Here is an 18578-nt window from a genome sequence, read left to right as displayed (position 1 = left end):
TCCCTTTAATAGCAGTCCATCAACCGCAACGCAGTTGAACAAAAAAAAAAAAAAAAAAAAAGAAGTCTTTTAGACAATCCAGAATGCCCATCGAAAGTGATGATTTGATATAGCACTTTTCTGCAGTGCGTGACGAATAAAGATTTGATTCGTCCATATCGAGAATAGACAGAAAGGCGTGCAGCGCCTAAGTTGATTACCGTGAATGGTCGGAAGAAATAATGCATTTCTTTGCCATGGTAACCATTTTTTTTTTCTCTCTCGCTTCCACTTTGTTAGGCTTGAAATGATAATAAACACAATCAAAAACACTCATATAGATTTTGTGTAAGGATTTTTTTTTTTTTTTTTTTTTTGCCCATCCCGTGACTGAAAAAAAGGTCTGTTGTTCTGCTACCACGATTGTCAATTTTGGTTGACGCAAATTTTATGGCGACACAAAAATCAAAAACAGCAAGAAGACACGAACAAACAATATTGCTGTTAATTAGATTAGAGAGAATGTAAGAAAACAAATTATATCCTAGAGTGAAGAGAAGAAGTGAATGGATATTAATTTATAGGAAAAGAACGTGAGGAAATGTTGAGAAAAAAATATTCAGACTACTTTGAACGATCGAGCGTTTTAAGATAAGAAATCGGCAGGCGGATTGTAAAGATGATTCATTGGAACGTGTTTTTAAGCAGTAAAAAAATTCTGAAAATAATAATGTGGATGGTGCGAAGAGATTGGAATGTATTTGAAAGATTATTAGTTTCTCAGGAGACTGGACTAGAAGAGGCAAAGTGCGTCTTTAATATGTCATTCTTTTTTTTTTTCGCGTGATTCTTGTCACCGATAATTCGATATGAATTTATGATTCATTTTGTGTATGTTTTGTATGACAGGAATTTTGGCACGTGAGTTAACTTTCATCAAGAAATTTACTGCCTTGAATCACACTATAAGTGTAATACTAGAGACAGTCCATTGAAATCTGCACATATACTGTATGACGTGAAGAAATGTAAATCTGGAATGAAATATATAATAATTTTGTACCATCTGTTATGAAACACTGAACACGAATACCAACAACAAAAACTACAACAATGAAAATAATGTACAATACAGTTACAATAAAAACACATAGCCGGCCACCGATGTACAGACTTCATTCAACATTCAAACGAAGCGTTCAGGTGTTTCATCAAGAAAGGCCCCCAACACCCACCGTCATTTTCTGTCAATATCATTTCGCTATACCTCGCTGTTAAACGACACGCGTTTTAATCCTCAGTAATTGTTATCAGTTGAAGGGAACAGGAATTCAGCAAACAACAAAATGGACACGAAACAGACAATCTGATTCAACAATAAACAAACACGACCACATGTAACAATCCGAGCACTGAAGAAGAAGACGAAAAATAAAAATACGTGTTTTTTTTTTTTTTTTTTTGTTGCAACTGATTGACAAATTGCCCTACATCGACGTAAATAAGCACTGAATTGATCAGTGTTTTTTGGTAGTAGCCATGATAAAAAATCATGGGCGTACATACTCGAGCAGGATTCGAACCTACGACCTTTTTTTTTTGTTATCTTGTTTTGTTTTGTTTTTGTTTTTTGAAGACAACAACACACAAATATCCGTAGCATTAAGGTGCTTTAAAGGCAATATCGAATAATTTATGACAACTGCAACAGGTAAAGCAATCTCAGAGGAGGGGAAAAAAAAAGAAGAAAGAGAGAAGAAAATACGATTTCCTTCCACTAATTATTGACTTACCGTCTCCCGAAGAACTCTGTGCTACGATGACCTTATAAGGTGTTCTGTAGAGAATGCAGAAAGAAGAGAGAGTATCGTCATAAGTAACGTGTCGGCTTTTCATAGAGTCTTAAATTTTCTTTGTTTATCCATCATCAAGAACCTCTTCCTTCTCCTCCTCTCTCCCTTAAGGTTAACTCGCTGAGGTCGGACTGATTTTGTTACAACACAGATTTCCAATGGAAACCTGCCGGAGTTTACTAGGGACTCGTCCTCAACGGATTTTAACCTCTATTTTTTTCTGTTTGACTCTCTCTCTCTATCCCTCTCTCTCTCTCTCTCTCTCCTTCTCTCTCTCTCTCTCTTCCTACATTTATGGTTGGTGCCCGTAGGTGTGTGTATAATACCTATACGTACGTATTAGGTTACTTGTGTCAATAGCGTGGAGAAGACTGCCCCAGAACCGAGCGCTTCGCTAAAATGTCGAATTTGATCCCTAGCTAAGACAGTAATTCGACATCATAAAACACGAATTACAATATGTCAGTTGATGGGTTTAATATAGCCTTCCATTTTCCGCCTTTCACTCCAACATTACGAACATCATCTTTTATATACGAACACTTCAGGAATCAAACTGTCTATTACTGTCTATTTATGCTAGCTAACGATTCCCTAACGTTTTCTCGCTGAAACTGAAACAAGAGGTTCTCTTCATCACCCACTCAAAAACAATACAAAATAAAAACAAAATATTTCTGATAAAAAGTAAAATATTCGCTGGTTTCATGTCAACTGTACGTGTCTTCTTTTTTTTTTGTAATGCTTTTTTTTTCATTTTTCTAAGTATCTTTTCCTTTTCCTGAGAGCCGAGGCCGACCTTTTTCAGCAGAAAGTCACACTGACATGGGAACTTCTCCTGTGGCGAGAGAATGCAATTTCATCAGCAAAAGAGAATATATTATATCGTACTTTTCATTTTGTCATTATGTTTCATTATTACTCTCGTGGCTTAGGGTTCTAGCTATTGCATATATGGCGACATGTCCTGTTTCCTTGGTTTCATGTATTTCATCAAGAGACTGCATGATTTAAAAAAAAAGAAAAAGAAGAAAAGCCATGGGTTTCACTGGAGCTGATTATTGAGGTAATGAGTGTTGCGTGAAAGCGTTCGTTGTGCGTCAGTGAAGTGACCCATAGCGCAGACTTGTTTGTTTCAAACACGCTCCACCGATCATCGTATAGCTGCTACAACCAGGGAGGTGCAACAAAGTAACACGAAAGAGAATTGTAATTACCAGCAACAATCGCCAAGGGAGGTAAATATAATCCACATAATGTGGCCTTCGATGTCATGCATAGCCTTGCTGTCTCATTTTACGCAATCAATATTGAAAGACAGTGACAGGCACCGCGTTTTACAAAGCACTCGACATGGATCATGCTGCTTCGTTTTTGTTTTTGCTTTTTATCATATTCAGGCAAATTTAGCCTTATCCCACCCGTCAAAATATCCTGGACAATGGCATGCCGTTTCACTCATGTTCGATATCTTTTCCTCTCCAAAAAATGGAAACCTTTCCAGATATATCTACAACATATTAAGTAGATTCAATTTTCCCACGGAGCTGAGATGAAAAAAAAAAAAAAAATCCCTGATTTGCCCGACAAACTGCCAGTATAACGTCTTGTCCGAGTAAATTCAAGTGTATAACATTGTGTTATATCGATTCCTCCACCCTCACCCCCTTCTTCCTATTCCCCACTCACACACACACACACACACACACACACACACACATTCTAAAGATAAATGAATGCTTTTGTTGAACAGTATCTATTATTGTAATAGTTGTATCATCTTACACTGTTAAAATCAACTTCCCATACATAGTCGTGGTGTCTACTCCTCATTGTGTTACCATAAAAAGGATTGTGTATATAATTGTATATATATATATATATATATATATATATATATATATATATATATGATTTTTATACATATACATATACATACATAAATAGGCTTATTCCAACCAACACACATCATGGGCTTTCAGTGGGCTTTATTTCATGGTACTTTATCCTAAAGCCATCAGCTTAAAAAAAAAAAGAATCATTGTAAAGATTGTGACGTACTTAACCATGTTCCATCACACATCCACATAATACATTACAATGTAAAGCGGCTCACCTTTCACAAAGCCCAGAAAATGATTAGTGACTAGTTGAAGAAAGCGTGGTTTCCATGGAGACCGACAGGCGTAGTAAAGAGGTTTACCGCCTTTAACGCAATCTATAAGATAGTTCTTTCGCTCCTAAGGGTAATAGAAAGGAAAGATATGTGTTGTACTTACCTGACTGTATTGATCGGCATTGTAGGGGCGATCGATACCAAGGCACCTTCCTGATCCTTTAGATTTATGGTCGACCATCTGCCAAAATACAGAGAGAGAGAGGGAAAGAGAGAGAAAAGGATACAAGATCACCAAGGATATTATTACGGCCACAATCAATGAAAACCAGATAAACACAAAGTAAACCAGTTTGGTGGCTTTTCATGGCTCGGACGAGCGAAAACCTTATTCTCACCATCTGTCACGTTGGTGTCTCAGATTTGGGACATTAACCGGTACCTTATCAATCAAACAGTGTTTGTGTGTATGTATGTGTGTCTGCGTGTGTATGCCTGTGTGTGTGTCTGTGTGTGTGTGTGTGTGTGCGTTTGTGTGAAAATAATAAAAATAATAATGACATTAGTGATAACATTTACAAATGACAATTAAACAACTTGATTTTAACTTACACAGCGCGTGATAACCAGTTTTTTATTGTCTAATCATTTTAAAAGACATACCTAAATCAGTTATACTGTGTGCAAACAAATAGAATTTCCTCTATTTCCGAGATATTCAAAAGAAGAAAAAAAAAGTATGTCCGATAATGGTGAACGAAGCTTTAAAAAAACTGTCTGGAAGTAATAAAAATAGATAGGCACATTATGGTTAACGTAATCCGTAATGTGATAGCCTTCAGTTGCCCCCCCCCCCCTCCGGTTTTTGCTTAAATGTGACAATGTCTGTATTTATGGTGACGTACTTCCGCATGAGTGCCCAAGCTCGGTTTACTGTTGAAGAGCCAATTTGTTAATGGAACATAACGAAGTATTACACATCCCTTTGTATTCCAGAAATGTGTAGTGTCTATAATGCCAAGAAATAATTTGCATGGTTCCAGCATTTTTTAAAGCTTATACTTTCACATTATTGGAAGCTTTAGATAGTCTAAGATTCATTTATTGTATTATTTTGCCACGTTCAGCTTCCTGTTTCAAGGAGGTATTTCAAGGAAGGTTTCAAGGAAGTATAAAACAAATAACCCGTCTTAGCAAAGACCGTTTATCTTGGTAGTATTTTGTCACGGAGAGATACTAGGTGAAGGAGAGGAAGAGAGGGCAGGTATGATGATGAGGACAAGAAGGGATGGAGTGGAAAGATAGGATGAACAGGCATAACAACATCCTTTTGATATCCTTTGAGTCAATTCTGGGGGCCCAATCACTCATCTTTCTTGTTTGAACATTAGGGGGTAAAAAAGAGACACGGACTGTCTTTCACCCAGCGACCTATATTCGAAAGCCCTTTGGGTGATGTTCAAAAGGAGGTGCGACTTGAGAAGTCCAAGAACAAAATGCTTAAAAAAAAAACACAACATAACACCCCTGAATCTAGCGTGTCCTTGCAGATAAAGAAAACAAATCTGATTCCCCAGAAGAACGACAACGAAATATCCAACATCAATTGCTGCAAAATCTAAGGAAATGATGTAAGCGCCGATATTGTCTACTGGTAAAGTGATTACATGTAAAAGAGAGGCGTAGACGGTATCAGGTTTCTTTGGCTTGAAGGCGGGAAACAAACATCATCCGTAACCAATCAGCTGAGGTTTTCTTTAGAAGAGACTTTGGAAACCACTACCTCGCTACGTATCACATACCCTAAGGGTAATGTAGCTCAACATGGCTTCATAGCCGCAACAAGACTCTAAACTTCAAAGAGGAAAAGAAAAAAAAAAGAAGATGACAATAACCAGCTGCACAGCTGTCACACGCACAATATCGATGGGAACAAGAACAAAAAGAAAAGACCCCTTAAGACCAAACCATGAGTAGGAATTTTGATATTTCCTAAAACAGATCCCTAATTTTCTTCTGCTATCCCATCAACTGCCAATAGCAGCAGAGATCACGTGTTTATTTCATAAGCAGAACACGTGATTAAGTGGATAGAGAGAATTGTACATATTACCAATTAAATTTTTGGCACGGTGTTTTTCATCCGCAGCGAACCATTCGTCCTTGCTTCTGACTCTCAATATGAATTTATTCAAGACAGACGTAGTCTTTTTGAAGTCGTCGCAACTGTTATAATATATCGGGGGCTCCGTGTCGTATTCGCCATACATGATCAGATTCTTGTCACCTTATTTGAACTTTTGCTCATTTAGTTTTCATTGATTTTTTTTAATAGTTATCATGTTTATAGTAATTATCATAACAGGATTCATATACTTAAACGATGCCTTATCTTTATTTTTTTTTGTTTTATTGATAATTACAACGAATCAAATTTGATATTATATTGATCTTTATTATGTGATTAGATAAGGAGTGGCACATGAGGGCTCATATGCCCCCTGGTAAAAGTAAAGAATTTTACTTTTGTAAGCCCTGTCTATGTGTAACTCCGTTATATTTTATGCATGTATACCCTTGTATGTATGTTACATGACATTCTACTGTATATCGCATTTTTTCTTTTTGGTATGGCCCCCCCCCCCAAAAAAAAAAAAAAAAAAATAATAATAATAATGATAATACTCTTCGAAAACGCAAAGCAGGAAGTTTAATGTAAGCATTGATTATGTTTCTCTTACTGCACTTCACAAATGGTATTTGCACTCCACATACCCGTAAGAATAAACTGGGTGATTTCCTTTTTTTTTTTAAGGTAGTATGCAGGTGGGGACATTATTCATTATCTCCAAAATAATAGAGGGAAATCCAGCAGTCGTGGAATTAAGGTCCTTTTTGTTTTCATATTTTGACAGGCGTGACGTCACGATCACGACTGAGCTCTCAGCTAGATATCCAATGGAGACCTGTATGTGGATACATCGTCTAAATGGAAAGTATATTAAAGAATAATGAATGAAGTAAGCAGACTGCGGTCGAGGCCATTAGTAAAATGGATATCACTGAACGATTACATCTTACTGCATATTAAACGCGAACAGGTATGCTGATAGTTCAAATTTCCCACCTGCTTTTACCGGTTGCTGACGTCAAGAGATCGTGTATATCACGTGACCCACAGTGTGGACTGAATACAATCTGCAAAGAAACAAGAAAAAAAGGATAATGAGAAATCATTTCCGTGTACACACAGGAAGAACCGTCAGGAGACTAGAAAAGTTAGAGTTGAAGTTACAGTTCAAATTACGATAAAACTCACAATTAAAGAAGAAGAAGAAAGAATCCGTACAAAAACAGAAGGTGAACAGAGAGGATACTCGGATCACCTAATAATGCGGACAATCAGAAAACAAGTAGCCTTTGTAAGCGTACTGATGAAGAAGGAATGACAGGGAAAACGCCGATAGTCCATTTCTGACTTATCGTATGAAATAACGTTTATGTTATACTGACATTGCGGATTTGGTGCAGGATTAATGGTAGCCTTTTGTCAAGGCCCTCTCACTGTATGGTGCTTTGTTCGCTCGTTACAGCAAGAGGGCCTTGGCAAAAAGCTAGATTAATGGAGATCACTCATCCTATATGTTTAATATGTAATATACAGTTCGAATATCAAGATATTCAGGAAAAAAAAATAATGAAAAAAAAAATAAGAGCGCAGCTGATATAAGTAGATAAGGGATCGGTTGCCATAGCAACGGTCTTTTGTAATGCTTTCCTCATTTACAAGTGTGCTATCAGAAAAACGCGTGTTTCATCAAGAGGTCGAGAAAAAGAAAACCAGAAAAAAAAGGGGGGGGTGGAGAGGGAAAGAGGGGGCGGATGGGGACTGCAACCATCCAGTGCTGTGAGGGAAAAAGAGATAAACCAATAATTGTGTTACCATGGTAACATATAACCCTTTCACCTTGTCACCGCATCATTCCAATGCCAATGATTATTACCTGCTTTGTCATTCTGCTAATAGTCGTTTTTATTCTTTCTGTGCTTTGTTGCAATCGTTTCTGCGTGCCAGAATGCGGTTCGGAGCGATTATCATCCATCAATATTTGGAAATTGGATTTGCGCTAGCGGTAATTGACGGATAACAATTACATGCAGCTTGGAACATACTGATGCACATATTCAAAAAAGAGAGGGAGGGAGAGAGAGAGGGGGAGGGGGGGGGGGAAGGAAAGAACATGCTGTTGTAGAACACGCCGAAAGAAAGTCAGCTTATACAAATTTTGCACTTTTATGAAAGGCCACGCGCCACATTCTGCGTAGACCTTCGATGATAAAAAAAAACCCAACCGCACACAACAAGAGAAAATTTTCATCTAACTGAATAAAGACGTGTTCACAGTCGACAGACCTAGAAAGAAAAATGCAGGAAATACAACTCATTTAACTCCGTTCGTGGTTATAGCTCATACTTGTTACTCTTTTACCTGCGCTTTTTCCTCTTTTTTTTCTATTCTTTGGAATAGACGTTGAAATGAGAAGCTTTTACACGTCCATACGTGATCCATGCGCTGCCAGGCGAGCTTTACCTTCGCATAAAATACCCCTTGTGTTCAAAGCAAAATGTGAAGGTATAGCAACGCCGGAAATTCCACGCAAGCCGGAGGCTTTTTTACCTGCGTGACGTCTTTTGATGCTATCAATTCAAAAATCGTCTTTTTCGCCAGGTGAGCGAGTAAGCTATTTCATCGGAGAGAATTCCCCTGGTGTTACCATTCGAGGGACTTGTACGACATGGGAGAAAGGAACACCAAAAGGACAAAGAAAAAAGACAATCCGTAGTCTCTGGTATACTTCAGAGACATCAGCATGGCCACTGCCAATGACTCGTATTTCCCACTTGGTTGTGTTGGATATACTTTATTCAGATGCTTGAAAGCTCTTCCTCTAGGCTCTTAGCACACTTTCATCAGTAGAGAGACTCGAGAGATGTCTCCTGGTTTCGGCTAATTTTCCTCTTAGCCTAGCTCATGTTTCGTGTTTGTTTGTTTGTTTTTTTTTCTTTTGTTGTTTTCTAAATCAAATGACCTCGAGTCTCTTTACTACATCCGAAATGATTCTTTGTAGAAGATGGGCACAGAATGCAGTTAAGCTATTAAAAGGAAAAACAAATAAAAACTGGTCGCAAATTTCGAGCCTATAACAAGAACCACCAAAAAGAATGCAAAGCGAAACAAAACAACTCAGAAATCAAGAGAAATGTTCCAGAAAAAAAAAATACAATAAGCAAAACCGAAAGCAAACCAACGATTTGTGGAATCTTGGATTGCTTTAACTTTAACAAATTCTTTCGAGTAAAAAACCTCCGAAAGCTTTTAATATTGTACACATCTGCTAACGGTGCTAAAAGAGTTGAAACACAAGACTGTTGCCAGGTACTTTGTTTTATCGAGTTCTTCCCTGCATGAGAGGGGCGCATCCCATCAACCTTGAACATCCGATTGAGCGATGATTGATTAATGTGAAGGACGGATGAGCAGTGGCGGCAGGGAATCAGACTTCAAATAGCCGTTGTCATAATCATCATTAAATTGACGAATATGGTTGAACTAAGGGAGAAAAACACAAACAAACACACATGCAAAACGCGCGTGCCCAAAATTATATCATTATGTTCACAGCAACTGCAGAAGGAAGCAACTTGTGTGATGATAAACCAGAGAAAGCTTAAAAAAAACTGAAGCAAAACATAATTTCTTTTTTCGTACAATATTCATGCCATCATTAAAATTTCATAGAAAATGATGTATTTATATTTTCACATAACAAATAGGTTCTCTCAGAAGTAGTCCACAGTTGATTATACAACCAATATGGCGTTTGATATAAGAACGTAGATTTTTGTTCTTCATTTCCTTTTTTGAAGGAAGGGCATTCTGCGGATGTTATGTTCATGAAGAATCCAGTAGAAGTCGAGAGTACAATATGTACACAAAGTCGGCGCGTTCCGACCGTAGAAGTAAGATTTGGATTGCAATCCAAATCGCGATCCAAATCTTACTTTCGTACAGATCACCGTCTAAACGAGGCCAAAATTCTTCTTTTTAACTGCGACTGAAACATCGAAGTGGCTAGTACCGTGGTAAGATGGACAGTGATCTGGATTCTGAGAGTTTATCCCAGGCTCTACTCCTATAGAGAGCGCACATCAGAATTTTGTTTTCCTCGGGCATGTCCCAGTTGATCTGGTCGTGTTATTGGAATGGGCGATGATGGCCACGCAATCCGGAAGAATAGGCCTTTAAAGGTCATATATCCCTTTTGTAAACGTCACGAAATTTTGCATGATTGAAGCATGGGTTCTCCTACCGTCATATGTCATATATTACGGTAATACCCCAAAAGACATTTTGAAAAGGGAATGCAGAACTAATCTCATGCCACTTGATTATACGCTTCTCTTTTGTACCAAGAGTTACGGGTGGATTTTTCCCCCATGTTTTTTTTTTTTTTTTTTCCCGGATCTGAATATATCATTCACTGCAAATCTGATGCACTGTTTTACCCTCATTGACATGTTTCTGATTTTATCATTCTCATGAAAGGCCCTATGTACCGACCTTAACAATTTATCAGCTTATTAAATGAATAATTAGAATTTTCAGGGTTGCAAAAGGGACGCCCGAACTTTGATATTAGTACATGACGAGAGGCTTCGGCATGGAGACCATAATGTCCTTACAATCACCCGAAGTACATTGTAATGATTTTTTCATCGTTATTGTAATTGTTACCACCACTATCATCATAGATGAATCACATGACTTAGATTTATAGCCAGCCGTTTTGTCTTTACGACTCTGCGCCGAATCACATGGTGCATTGTGCACGTCGAGACAGTAATTAGTTACGCAAAGATGTTTACCAATATTCTTGAATGACGTTCTTGTTACGCCTATCCTTATGAAAGAAAAAAGAGCACAACAGCACACACACAAACACGATAAATTGCGTAATATTATTAACTTCATTAATGACGTCGAAGCGTCACATTATGTCGTCACAGTCTTCTAATCCTTCTCCATTATATCAAACAATGGTCAGCAGCACCTTTTTAACATGATAATGACGGCCATTCGCCCTCTCACATCAACTGCCCCACTTGGATTGCGGTTATGGTATGGAAAAAAAAATGACAATGAATACTATACCCATTTTGTCCATTCCTCCACACACGCACACAATTATAAACCCTAACACGCACGCCTACACACAAGGACACGGACACAATTACCAACATACATAACGGACACACTTACACACATACACACATTTTATCTACTCAAAGTTTCATTGACCTTTTGATAATGATAAGAGCAACCCAGGGTATTGGAACCGCGCCAAAGGCTTGACTGTGAACGATGTACATGCAGTTAATGAAAACATCAAAACAAATGCCCAATTCACGTTTTCCAGAAACAGTTTTCGCCTTCCTACTTGTTATATACCAAATTGTTTTGAAGAAGCAACGTACATTACACAAGAGAACAACCATATTGCAGCTGATGAATGCCAGATATCACCATTTCAGAAAGGTTGTTTCCTGTCAAGATCAAACGAAAAAAGAATTAAAAGCGAAAACAAAGTACACCAAGCACAAGAGAACAGTAAAAAAAAAAATTCGGGATTTTTTTCTTTTCTTTTATTGCAGGGAAAACAGGCGATATGAGGCATATAGTTCATTATTGGATTATGTATGCATTTCAGACATTGAGGTTTGCAATATCTGTGCTTTATATACCAGAATAAGGGGGGAAAAAGCAGATTCCACACCGCTACCAATCAAGCTTAAAGCACAATAACAATACCGATCGTTACAGATTATAATTACTCGCTATTATAGCCACATTGCAGTTTCCGTAATGTTTACTAATCATAAAAAAAAAAAAAAACACGCACACACAGAGAGACACACGGCAAAACTTCTTACATTTCAGCGTGTGTGAGTGTTGGAGGGCGTGTTTTTTTTTTTTACGTTCATAATGTCTTAATAAGTGTCTACATCGCTTTTAATTTCTAATCAAAGCAGCGGAAGTTATATGTCCCATACAGAAGTGTTCCTGTTTGAGATATGTTTATTATCCATACCAAATTATATTAGATATAGAGTCCAGTGATATCACGTTGAGGGTGTGTTCCTATACAACTTGAATTGTCATCGGCATGTTTTATTCATGGATAGTAGGTTTTGAATTTCATCTTGTGGTCGAAGAGGTATGTGAATTTCATTTAGATTATCATAATAAATAGTGATTTAAATAATAATCATTTAGCTCTTGGTAATGATAATCATTCATTTTGAGAATTATACCCAGTCCTGATATGGGAAGGCAAAGTATACGATCATAATAATGAAAAAGTAAAGGGTTCGAAATTTAATATTTTTATAGCAATTTGTGAAATGAAATTGCGTGTTCTGATATCATAAAACTTTGCTGAAAAACCATCATGTACACGTTACAAACATACAAACACACAAACGGACAAACCCTCCAACAGACAACCACACACAGACACACACACACACACAGTGGTTTTTTTTTTCCCTTTGTTTGCAAGATTGTGGAAAAACTTACGTTGATGATATTGACCAAAAAAAAAAAAAATGGTAAACTCGGTGTCTTGAAAGACCAATTTTTATTGAAAGTGCAGTATTATCCGGTTATTTTACTGACTGTGGAAATTAAAGAATTACAAAATGAATGCCTGCCAATCACATAAACCGTAGTGAAACGCTACTAGTTGAAAACAACTAAATATTGCAACCATTTAACTCTAGACAATTTATTGTTATGTATGGTGCTGTCATTATTTTGTAAAACACGTTTATCTTATTATTAACCTTCTTCCTTCGGAAAGGGCATTTGGTGATTTCAGACATCTCTGTTCCCCTATACCTTACTGGACATACTGTCGTCCAGTAAATGTCCCCCCCCCCCCCATTCCAGTAATATGCCATTATGTGATGCTTACATTTTTGCACTTTATCTAATATTTTTGACACATATAGATAGGTGCTAGTAAAACATGATTTATACATTTTATTTTATCATTTATTCTGTAAACGGAAAGTTATTTTCTTTGACGCGCATTCTGGCGATGTATGTTTACTCGCCGTTTATCATCCTACGCCTTTTACGCTCGTGTTACTACAAAAATACATCGATATAAGATATCAAGTTTATCATCATCTGCTTTCATCAAAATCTTAATAGAATAGATTCATTCTGAAGGACAGGGCACCGATACGCCTCTCGTAAAATAAACGTCATGCTAACATGTATAACAGTCTCACACACCAAACAATTTAATCTTATCAAGATGTGAAACTCCTCTATCGACTTGTAAACAGAGAACCTGCATTTGCAATATTGGAAACGACAACGAAACGAAGCACTGGAAAACGCCATGCTGAACTGTACAAAGGCACAGTTGTGGTACTGAATATCCACTCTATATTTGACTATTTATACGAACGTCCCTTTGAGAATGCACCATCCTTTGAAAATAAGAAGATACCCTCCCCTAGGCAATGAAGCTATAAAAAGACATCCGCCATTCGGAATCCTCTGGTGGCTTTGAACGGAAGAGAAAAAGAGTATCAAGACTTCAGTGTGTCTTCACATGATGTTCGTGTGGTCATAGCTGTGTTGTTTGGTTTCGTTCGTGTTCGTATATATTTACCACTAACCCCCTCCCTTTAAAAAACCTACTTTTTTGACGAATGCCCTTTTGCAATATTTATACTGTTTTCTCTGTCATGAAAAAAAAAAAAAAAAAACTATGAGAAGAAAAGACATAAAATGATTATGCTATCCATTTTGGTTTAGATTATGATTTCTTTTCTTTCACACAGCTGATATTTTTCAGTTTTTTTTTTGTCCTAATTTCTTTTAAAGCAAAATCGTGAATCGAGCTCTGCAATCACAGGTAGAGGCAAGGGGAAATCGTATTGACGTCTTGTTGTTTGTCTGCCTCTTAGTTAATGAGTTACGAGAAGGAGAAAAAAAACAGTCATTATTTTCCTCCCATTTCTACCGTTGCTTAATTAGTTTCTGCTACAGTTGCCCTTGTTTAAATGCATGCATGTTCCAATAGTGCATGTGGTGTGTGTTGTGTGTGTGTGTTTTGTGTATGTGTTTTGCTATTGTTCTTGTATTTCTTTTTTTTTTTCAGAGAAAGAGGGATTGTGGGAGCAGATATGTCTTGATTACCAGTCCGAAGGATGCCCATGGGGTAAACATCATGCCACTCAATTCATGGTGGCTATGCAACCTTATCTACTCACGTAGACTTGTTCAACTGTAAAGCCCCCGTCACACTACAGCGTATAAATCAGCGAATGCCTAGCGGATGGGCAAAATTTGGCAAAGTCCAGATACGCTCGAATCCGCTCGAATCCGCAAGCAAAACGTCGTTTTCGAACGTTCGCCTAACGAATGATGAGCATATGCTAACCGTGTTACGAGCGGATTAAGTAGCGAATGACAGCGAATGCATACAGTCCGTCCAGCGGATGCTGAGCGGACAAAGCGAATGAGGAGCGAATGGCCAACATATGCAGAGCGATACTGCGGCAGTCACGTGACGGATCTCGACTGACGCACATTTTCCCAAATCATTTTGAGTAGTGACAGTGTCGAGTAACGTTGTGATTGTGAGAATGGCCCCCAAAAGAAGGAAGGAGAAGCCACCACCAAGTGCTGCTGATGTCATTACCCTCGACAGTCCTCAAGATTCCTGTGTTCCTTCTGATGATCACGTTGAAGATGATGTGGGGAGTCCAACATCCTCCATTACGTCTGGTGCCTCCAACTGTTCCTAGCCTGGACCTTCAGCGAAAAAAAAAAAAAAAAAGCCAGAGGCAAACGCCGGGACTTTAATATCCCGGAAGTTCGATGAGAAGCTGATTATACAACCCGAACTGCCCTCGTCTTCGGATCCAGGCCCTGGTCCACATCGTTCTTCGATGTTTTCCTCTCCTCCGTTTTCTCTTGTCTTGGATGTATTTGGCGATTGCCAGCTGGTTTAGGTCATACTCATGTTGATGAACAGCTAGAAGATATTGCATCTGAAATCTCTGAGCGTCCTCCATTTCTGATGACCAACTGATCATGGACCCTTGAACTGATAAATGCTACCTGTGCTGTCCAGATTTGCTGTGCGAATTTGGACGAACGGCGAACGAATGAGAAGCGAACGCAGAGCGACCACAACTTTCGATCAGCGGGCGCTAAGCGACCACAAAGCGTATTGTCATTCCGTTCGTCATCCGCTCAAGATTTTGGACATGTCCAAAATCAAAATTTGTCTCCGGCGATCTCTGCGAATCTCTGCGAACAGCTAGCGGATACAGCGAACGCCAAGCGGGTCACGAACGATGAGCAGCGGATGTGAGCGTATCTCCAAATTTTCGAATCCGCTGGGCATTCGTTGGCTAGATACGCTCTAGTGTGACGGGGGCTTAAAACAGCTAGAAAAAAAAAAAAAAAAAACAGCGCGCAGCCCATGAAGATAACAGAGGTTGAGGCGATGTGAAATTTGAAGCTGGTTTTCTTTTTTTTTCAGTAGTTTTGATGTTTTGTGATCAAATATCGCTTTGAGGCAAACTGCATCGCAGGTCTTAAGAAACACACAACAAAGATAAAAACTAAAACACTTTAGAATCTTCTAAACGTCTAATGAATGATGGAGAAGAAGAAGAAGAAAAAGGAGAAGAAGGAGAAGGAGAAGAAGGAGAAGGAGAAGAAGAAGAAGGAGGAGGAGGAGGAGGAGGAGGAAAAAGAAGTAGAGGACACTATAAGAGAGTGCATGCAAGCATCAACATCTTGTGGCACATGAATGTATAACTAGATTAAACAGTATCCTAAAAGTACAAGATCAGGTTTGTATACAAGACCTCCTAATTGGATGGCTTGGTTATCTTTGTCATTTTTTTTCTTTTTTTATTCCCTTTTTAAGCATATCTTATAAATGTAAATGAAATCTCAAGTGGGAGTCAAGCCGTAGAAAGACCAATGGCCTCTGCTGGCTCTTCCATTTCCTGTCTTACAATTTCCTTTTTCAATTTTACTTCCTCTTTCTCTTTATTGTGTTGTTTTTCTTTTTTGCTTCTAGATGTATAATGTTATTATTCTAACTATGTTATTTCTTGAATTTGGAAATAAATGAAATGAAAAGAAATGAATGTAAGGGTTTTGTCGATAATATTCTGTAGAATATAATGGACAAATCAAACAATAAGCGGCTTCATCTTCTTCACTTCCTATTGCGATGCCTTGTCAATTCTAGACACTTTGAGTCTTTTGCTGATTTTTGACTGAATCTATCGATATTACTCAAAATAATATAATGAATAAATTGAAAAAAAAAAATATTCAGACAATACCAAACAAAATTTCTTTAAAAAGGCGTTGTAATGGGATGGTTTGATGTTATATAGTACCATCAATAGCGACAACTGGAAAGATAGTACGAGGGGCATTAGAAATAATTGTGATTATCATGGTGTTTATATTTGCGATCCGATGATTGTAATGGACTAACTGCTGCAAAGACGCTTAGTATCAAAAAAAAGTGTAACTAAACAGAACTCCGCACTTGATTTTTTTTTTTCAAACAGAAACCTTATGTAGTGCAGCATTCTTAGAGCTCAGAATATACAGTGACATAAACATAGATATTAATGTTAACATAACTATCTAGTATTAGAAAAAATCCTGAGGGGAAAACAATATAGAATAAGTACATTTCAGTACAAATTTTCACTTAAAAATCTACATGATATTCTACATAACATTACATTGACATTTTCAATCAATAACATTCACTGTTAAAATTACGGATTCATGCATTGTAATGTAACCCAAAGTTGATCCCACTTCAACGTTACATACAGTGTTCACGTTTTAGTTAACAAAATGCAACGAAAAATGTTTATAACTAAAGGCGTGAAATAATATTATCATCTTATTTTGGTGCATTGTCTTGTGCATATATACTGCCGATGTCCAGAGAACCTTAGTTCTGTACAGTAAATAGTGTTTTTATGTTTTTTAGTTGATGTTTGGAGCAGTAGAAGAAGCCGCATATACCCGTTTGTAGACAAAGAACTTATGAAAGTACGTGGGCTTAACGAGGTAGAGGACGTTTATCCTGCCGTGGAAATTGTACTCCACTTCTTTAACTAACTTTATTTCTCTCACATACCATCCCCTTTTATCTCATGTGAAAGATTATGCATTATTATTTGCATATTTTTAACATCTAAGGAACAGAAAGAGGACATAGAAAATATAATCTTGCAAATTCTCAAAATATCTTACTGCAATGCTTCCACCACACACTGAATGTAGAAATATCGAATTTATCCAAACTCAACATTGCTCAATATCTCATTAGAAATGCGCAAAAGTTATTCACTTCTGAGGCAAAATCGTGACAGAGCCGATCAATGCTATAGTAATTAATGCTTATAAGGCATTTATATCGGTAACGACATGAACCATCACTTGCAATCAATAAGCGATTAGAACTTTCTCATACACAATTGTCAAAAACGTAAGTTAAATGTTGTGTTGCTAAACTTTACAATCATTGTGTACTCACACAGAATACAATATTTTAATGTTTTCGTGGTGTAGATCTTTCCTGTCAGATGCGTGTTAATGAAAATATCATATAATTTATTTGTCTACAATCAAGTGAGTGAGCAGTGTGACTGCTGCTAAATACAAATCATATAAATAGTCTCAGAGTCAATATATCTTCCCCCTTCTTACCTTCTCGATATTGCCGTCTATGTCGAGGTAGATGGTGCGAGCTTTGCTGTAAGATGCCCCGTTTCCCATTGCGACTCCTAAGATTGCCGCAGATGGGTACACCAAATAGTCAATAAATTTTGAAACTGTCGCGATCGTAAATTCACCAGTTCTTTTTCTCCCCCTATTTTCCTCACTTATTGAAAGCAAGTAATTTACCGTCTTGTCGCAGGGTTTGTTTTATGTGATTAACGCGATTTTCTCCAAGCCCTCAATGCTGTGCTGGTTGCTGTAGCATGAAAGCGAGTTAAAGAATAAATCGCGCGTAAACGAATACGGCTGGAGCGAGGAACAGCTTCATCGTAGCTGCGATGTGTTCATTTTTTTTTTCTGCTAAAGGCCCGAGGTTGAGATTTTTCATCACATCGCTTGATACGCTGTGTCGCCTACGACACAAGGTGTACTGGCGCGATGTATTTTCACTACACCCTTCGCTCCTACTCGCTCGCCTCCCGCTGTCGCACAGCGCCAACGAAGCGCGCGCAATTATGACAATGACTATCTGGTTGCCATAGAAACGAGGCGAGGAAGCCACTCAGTCCGACCGCTTTTCGAAGCTTCATCCCACAGGCGTTATTCAAATGACCATAGCGTGTTGCCTAGCAACAAGTCAAATAGAAGTGAATACAAACTACACCACATTTATTCATGAGCGCACCGTTTGGAGTCTCGCAGTTTCATTTCCAAGGTGACACGCGCTATTTTTTTCTCTTTTTTTTTTTTTTGCCCCGCTGCTGTGTAAGTGAC

At 37.9% G+C, this 18578-nt stretch overlaps 1 protein-coding gene across 1 annotated transcript in view; it reads right to left on the bottom strand.

Annotated features, from left to right (window-relative positions):
* LOC140229886 (high affinity cGMP-specific 3',5'-cyclic phosphodiesterase 9A-like) overlaps positions 1–17861 on the bottom strand; it is a 44658-nt gene extending 26797 nt beyond the window's left edge. Inside the window, 4 exon segments of the mRNA XM_072310090.1 lie at positions 1773–1816; positions 4112–4189; positions 7076–7146; positions 17793–17861. Of these exon segments, the coding sequence (XP_072166191.1) occupies positions 1773–1816; positions 4112–4189; positions 7076–7146; positions 17793–17861 (262 nt within the window).
* Positions 17862–18578: the final 717 nt, after the last annotated feature.

Source organism: Diadema setosum, chromosome 6, assembly GCF_964275005.1.
Source record: "Diadema setosum chromosome 6, eeDiaSeto1, whole genome shotgun sequence".
NCBI classification, from domain to species: domain Eukaryota; kingdom Metazoa; phylum Echinodermata; class Echinoidea; order Diadematoida; family Diadematidae; genus Diadema; species Diadema setosum.
The sequence above is the reverse complement of the archived record's forward strand: the minus strand, read 5'-3'. Positions and strand labels throughout refer to the sequence as shown.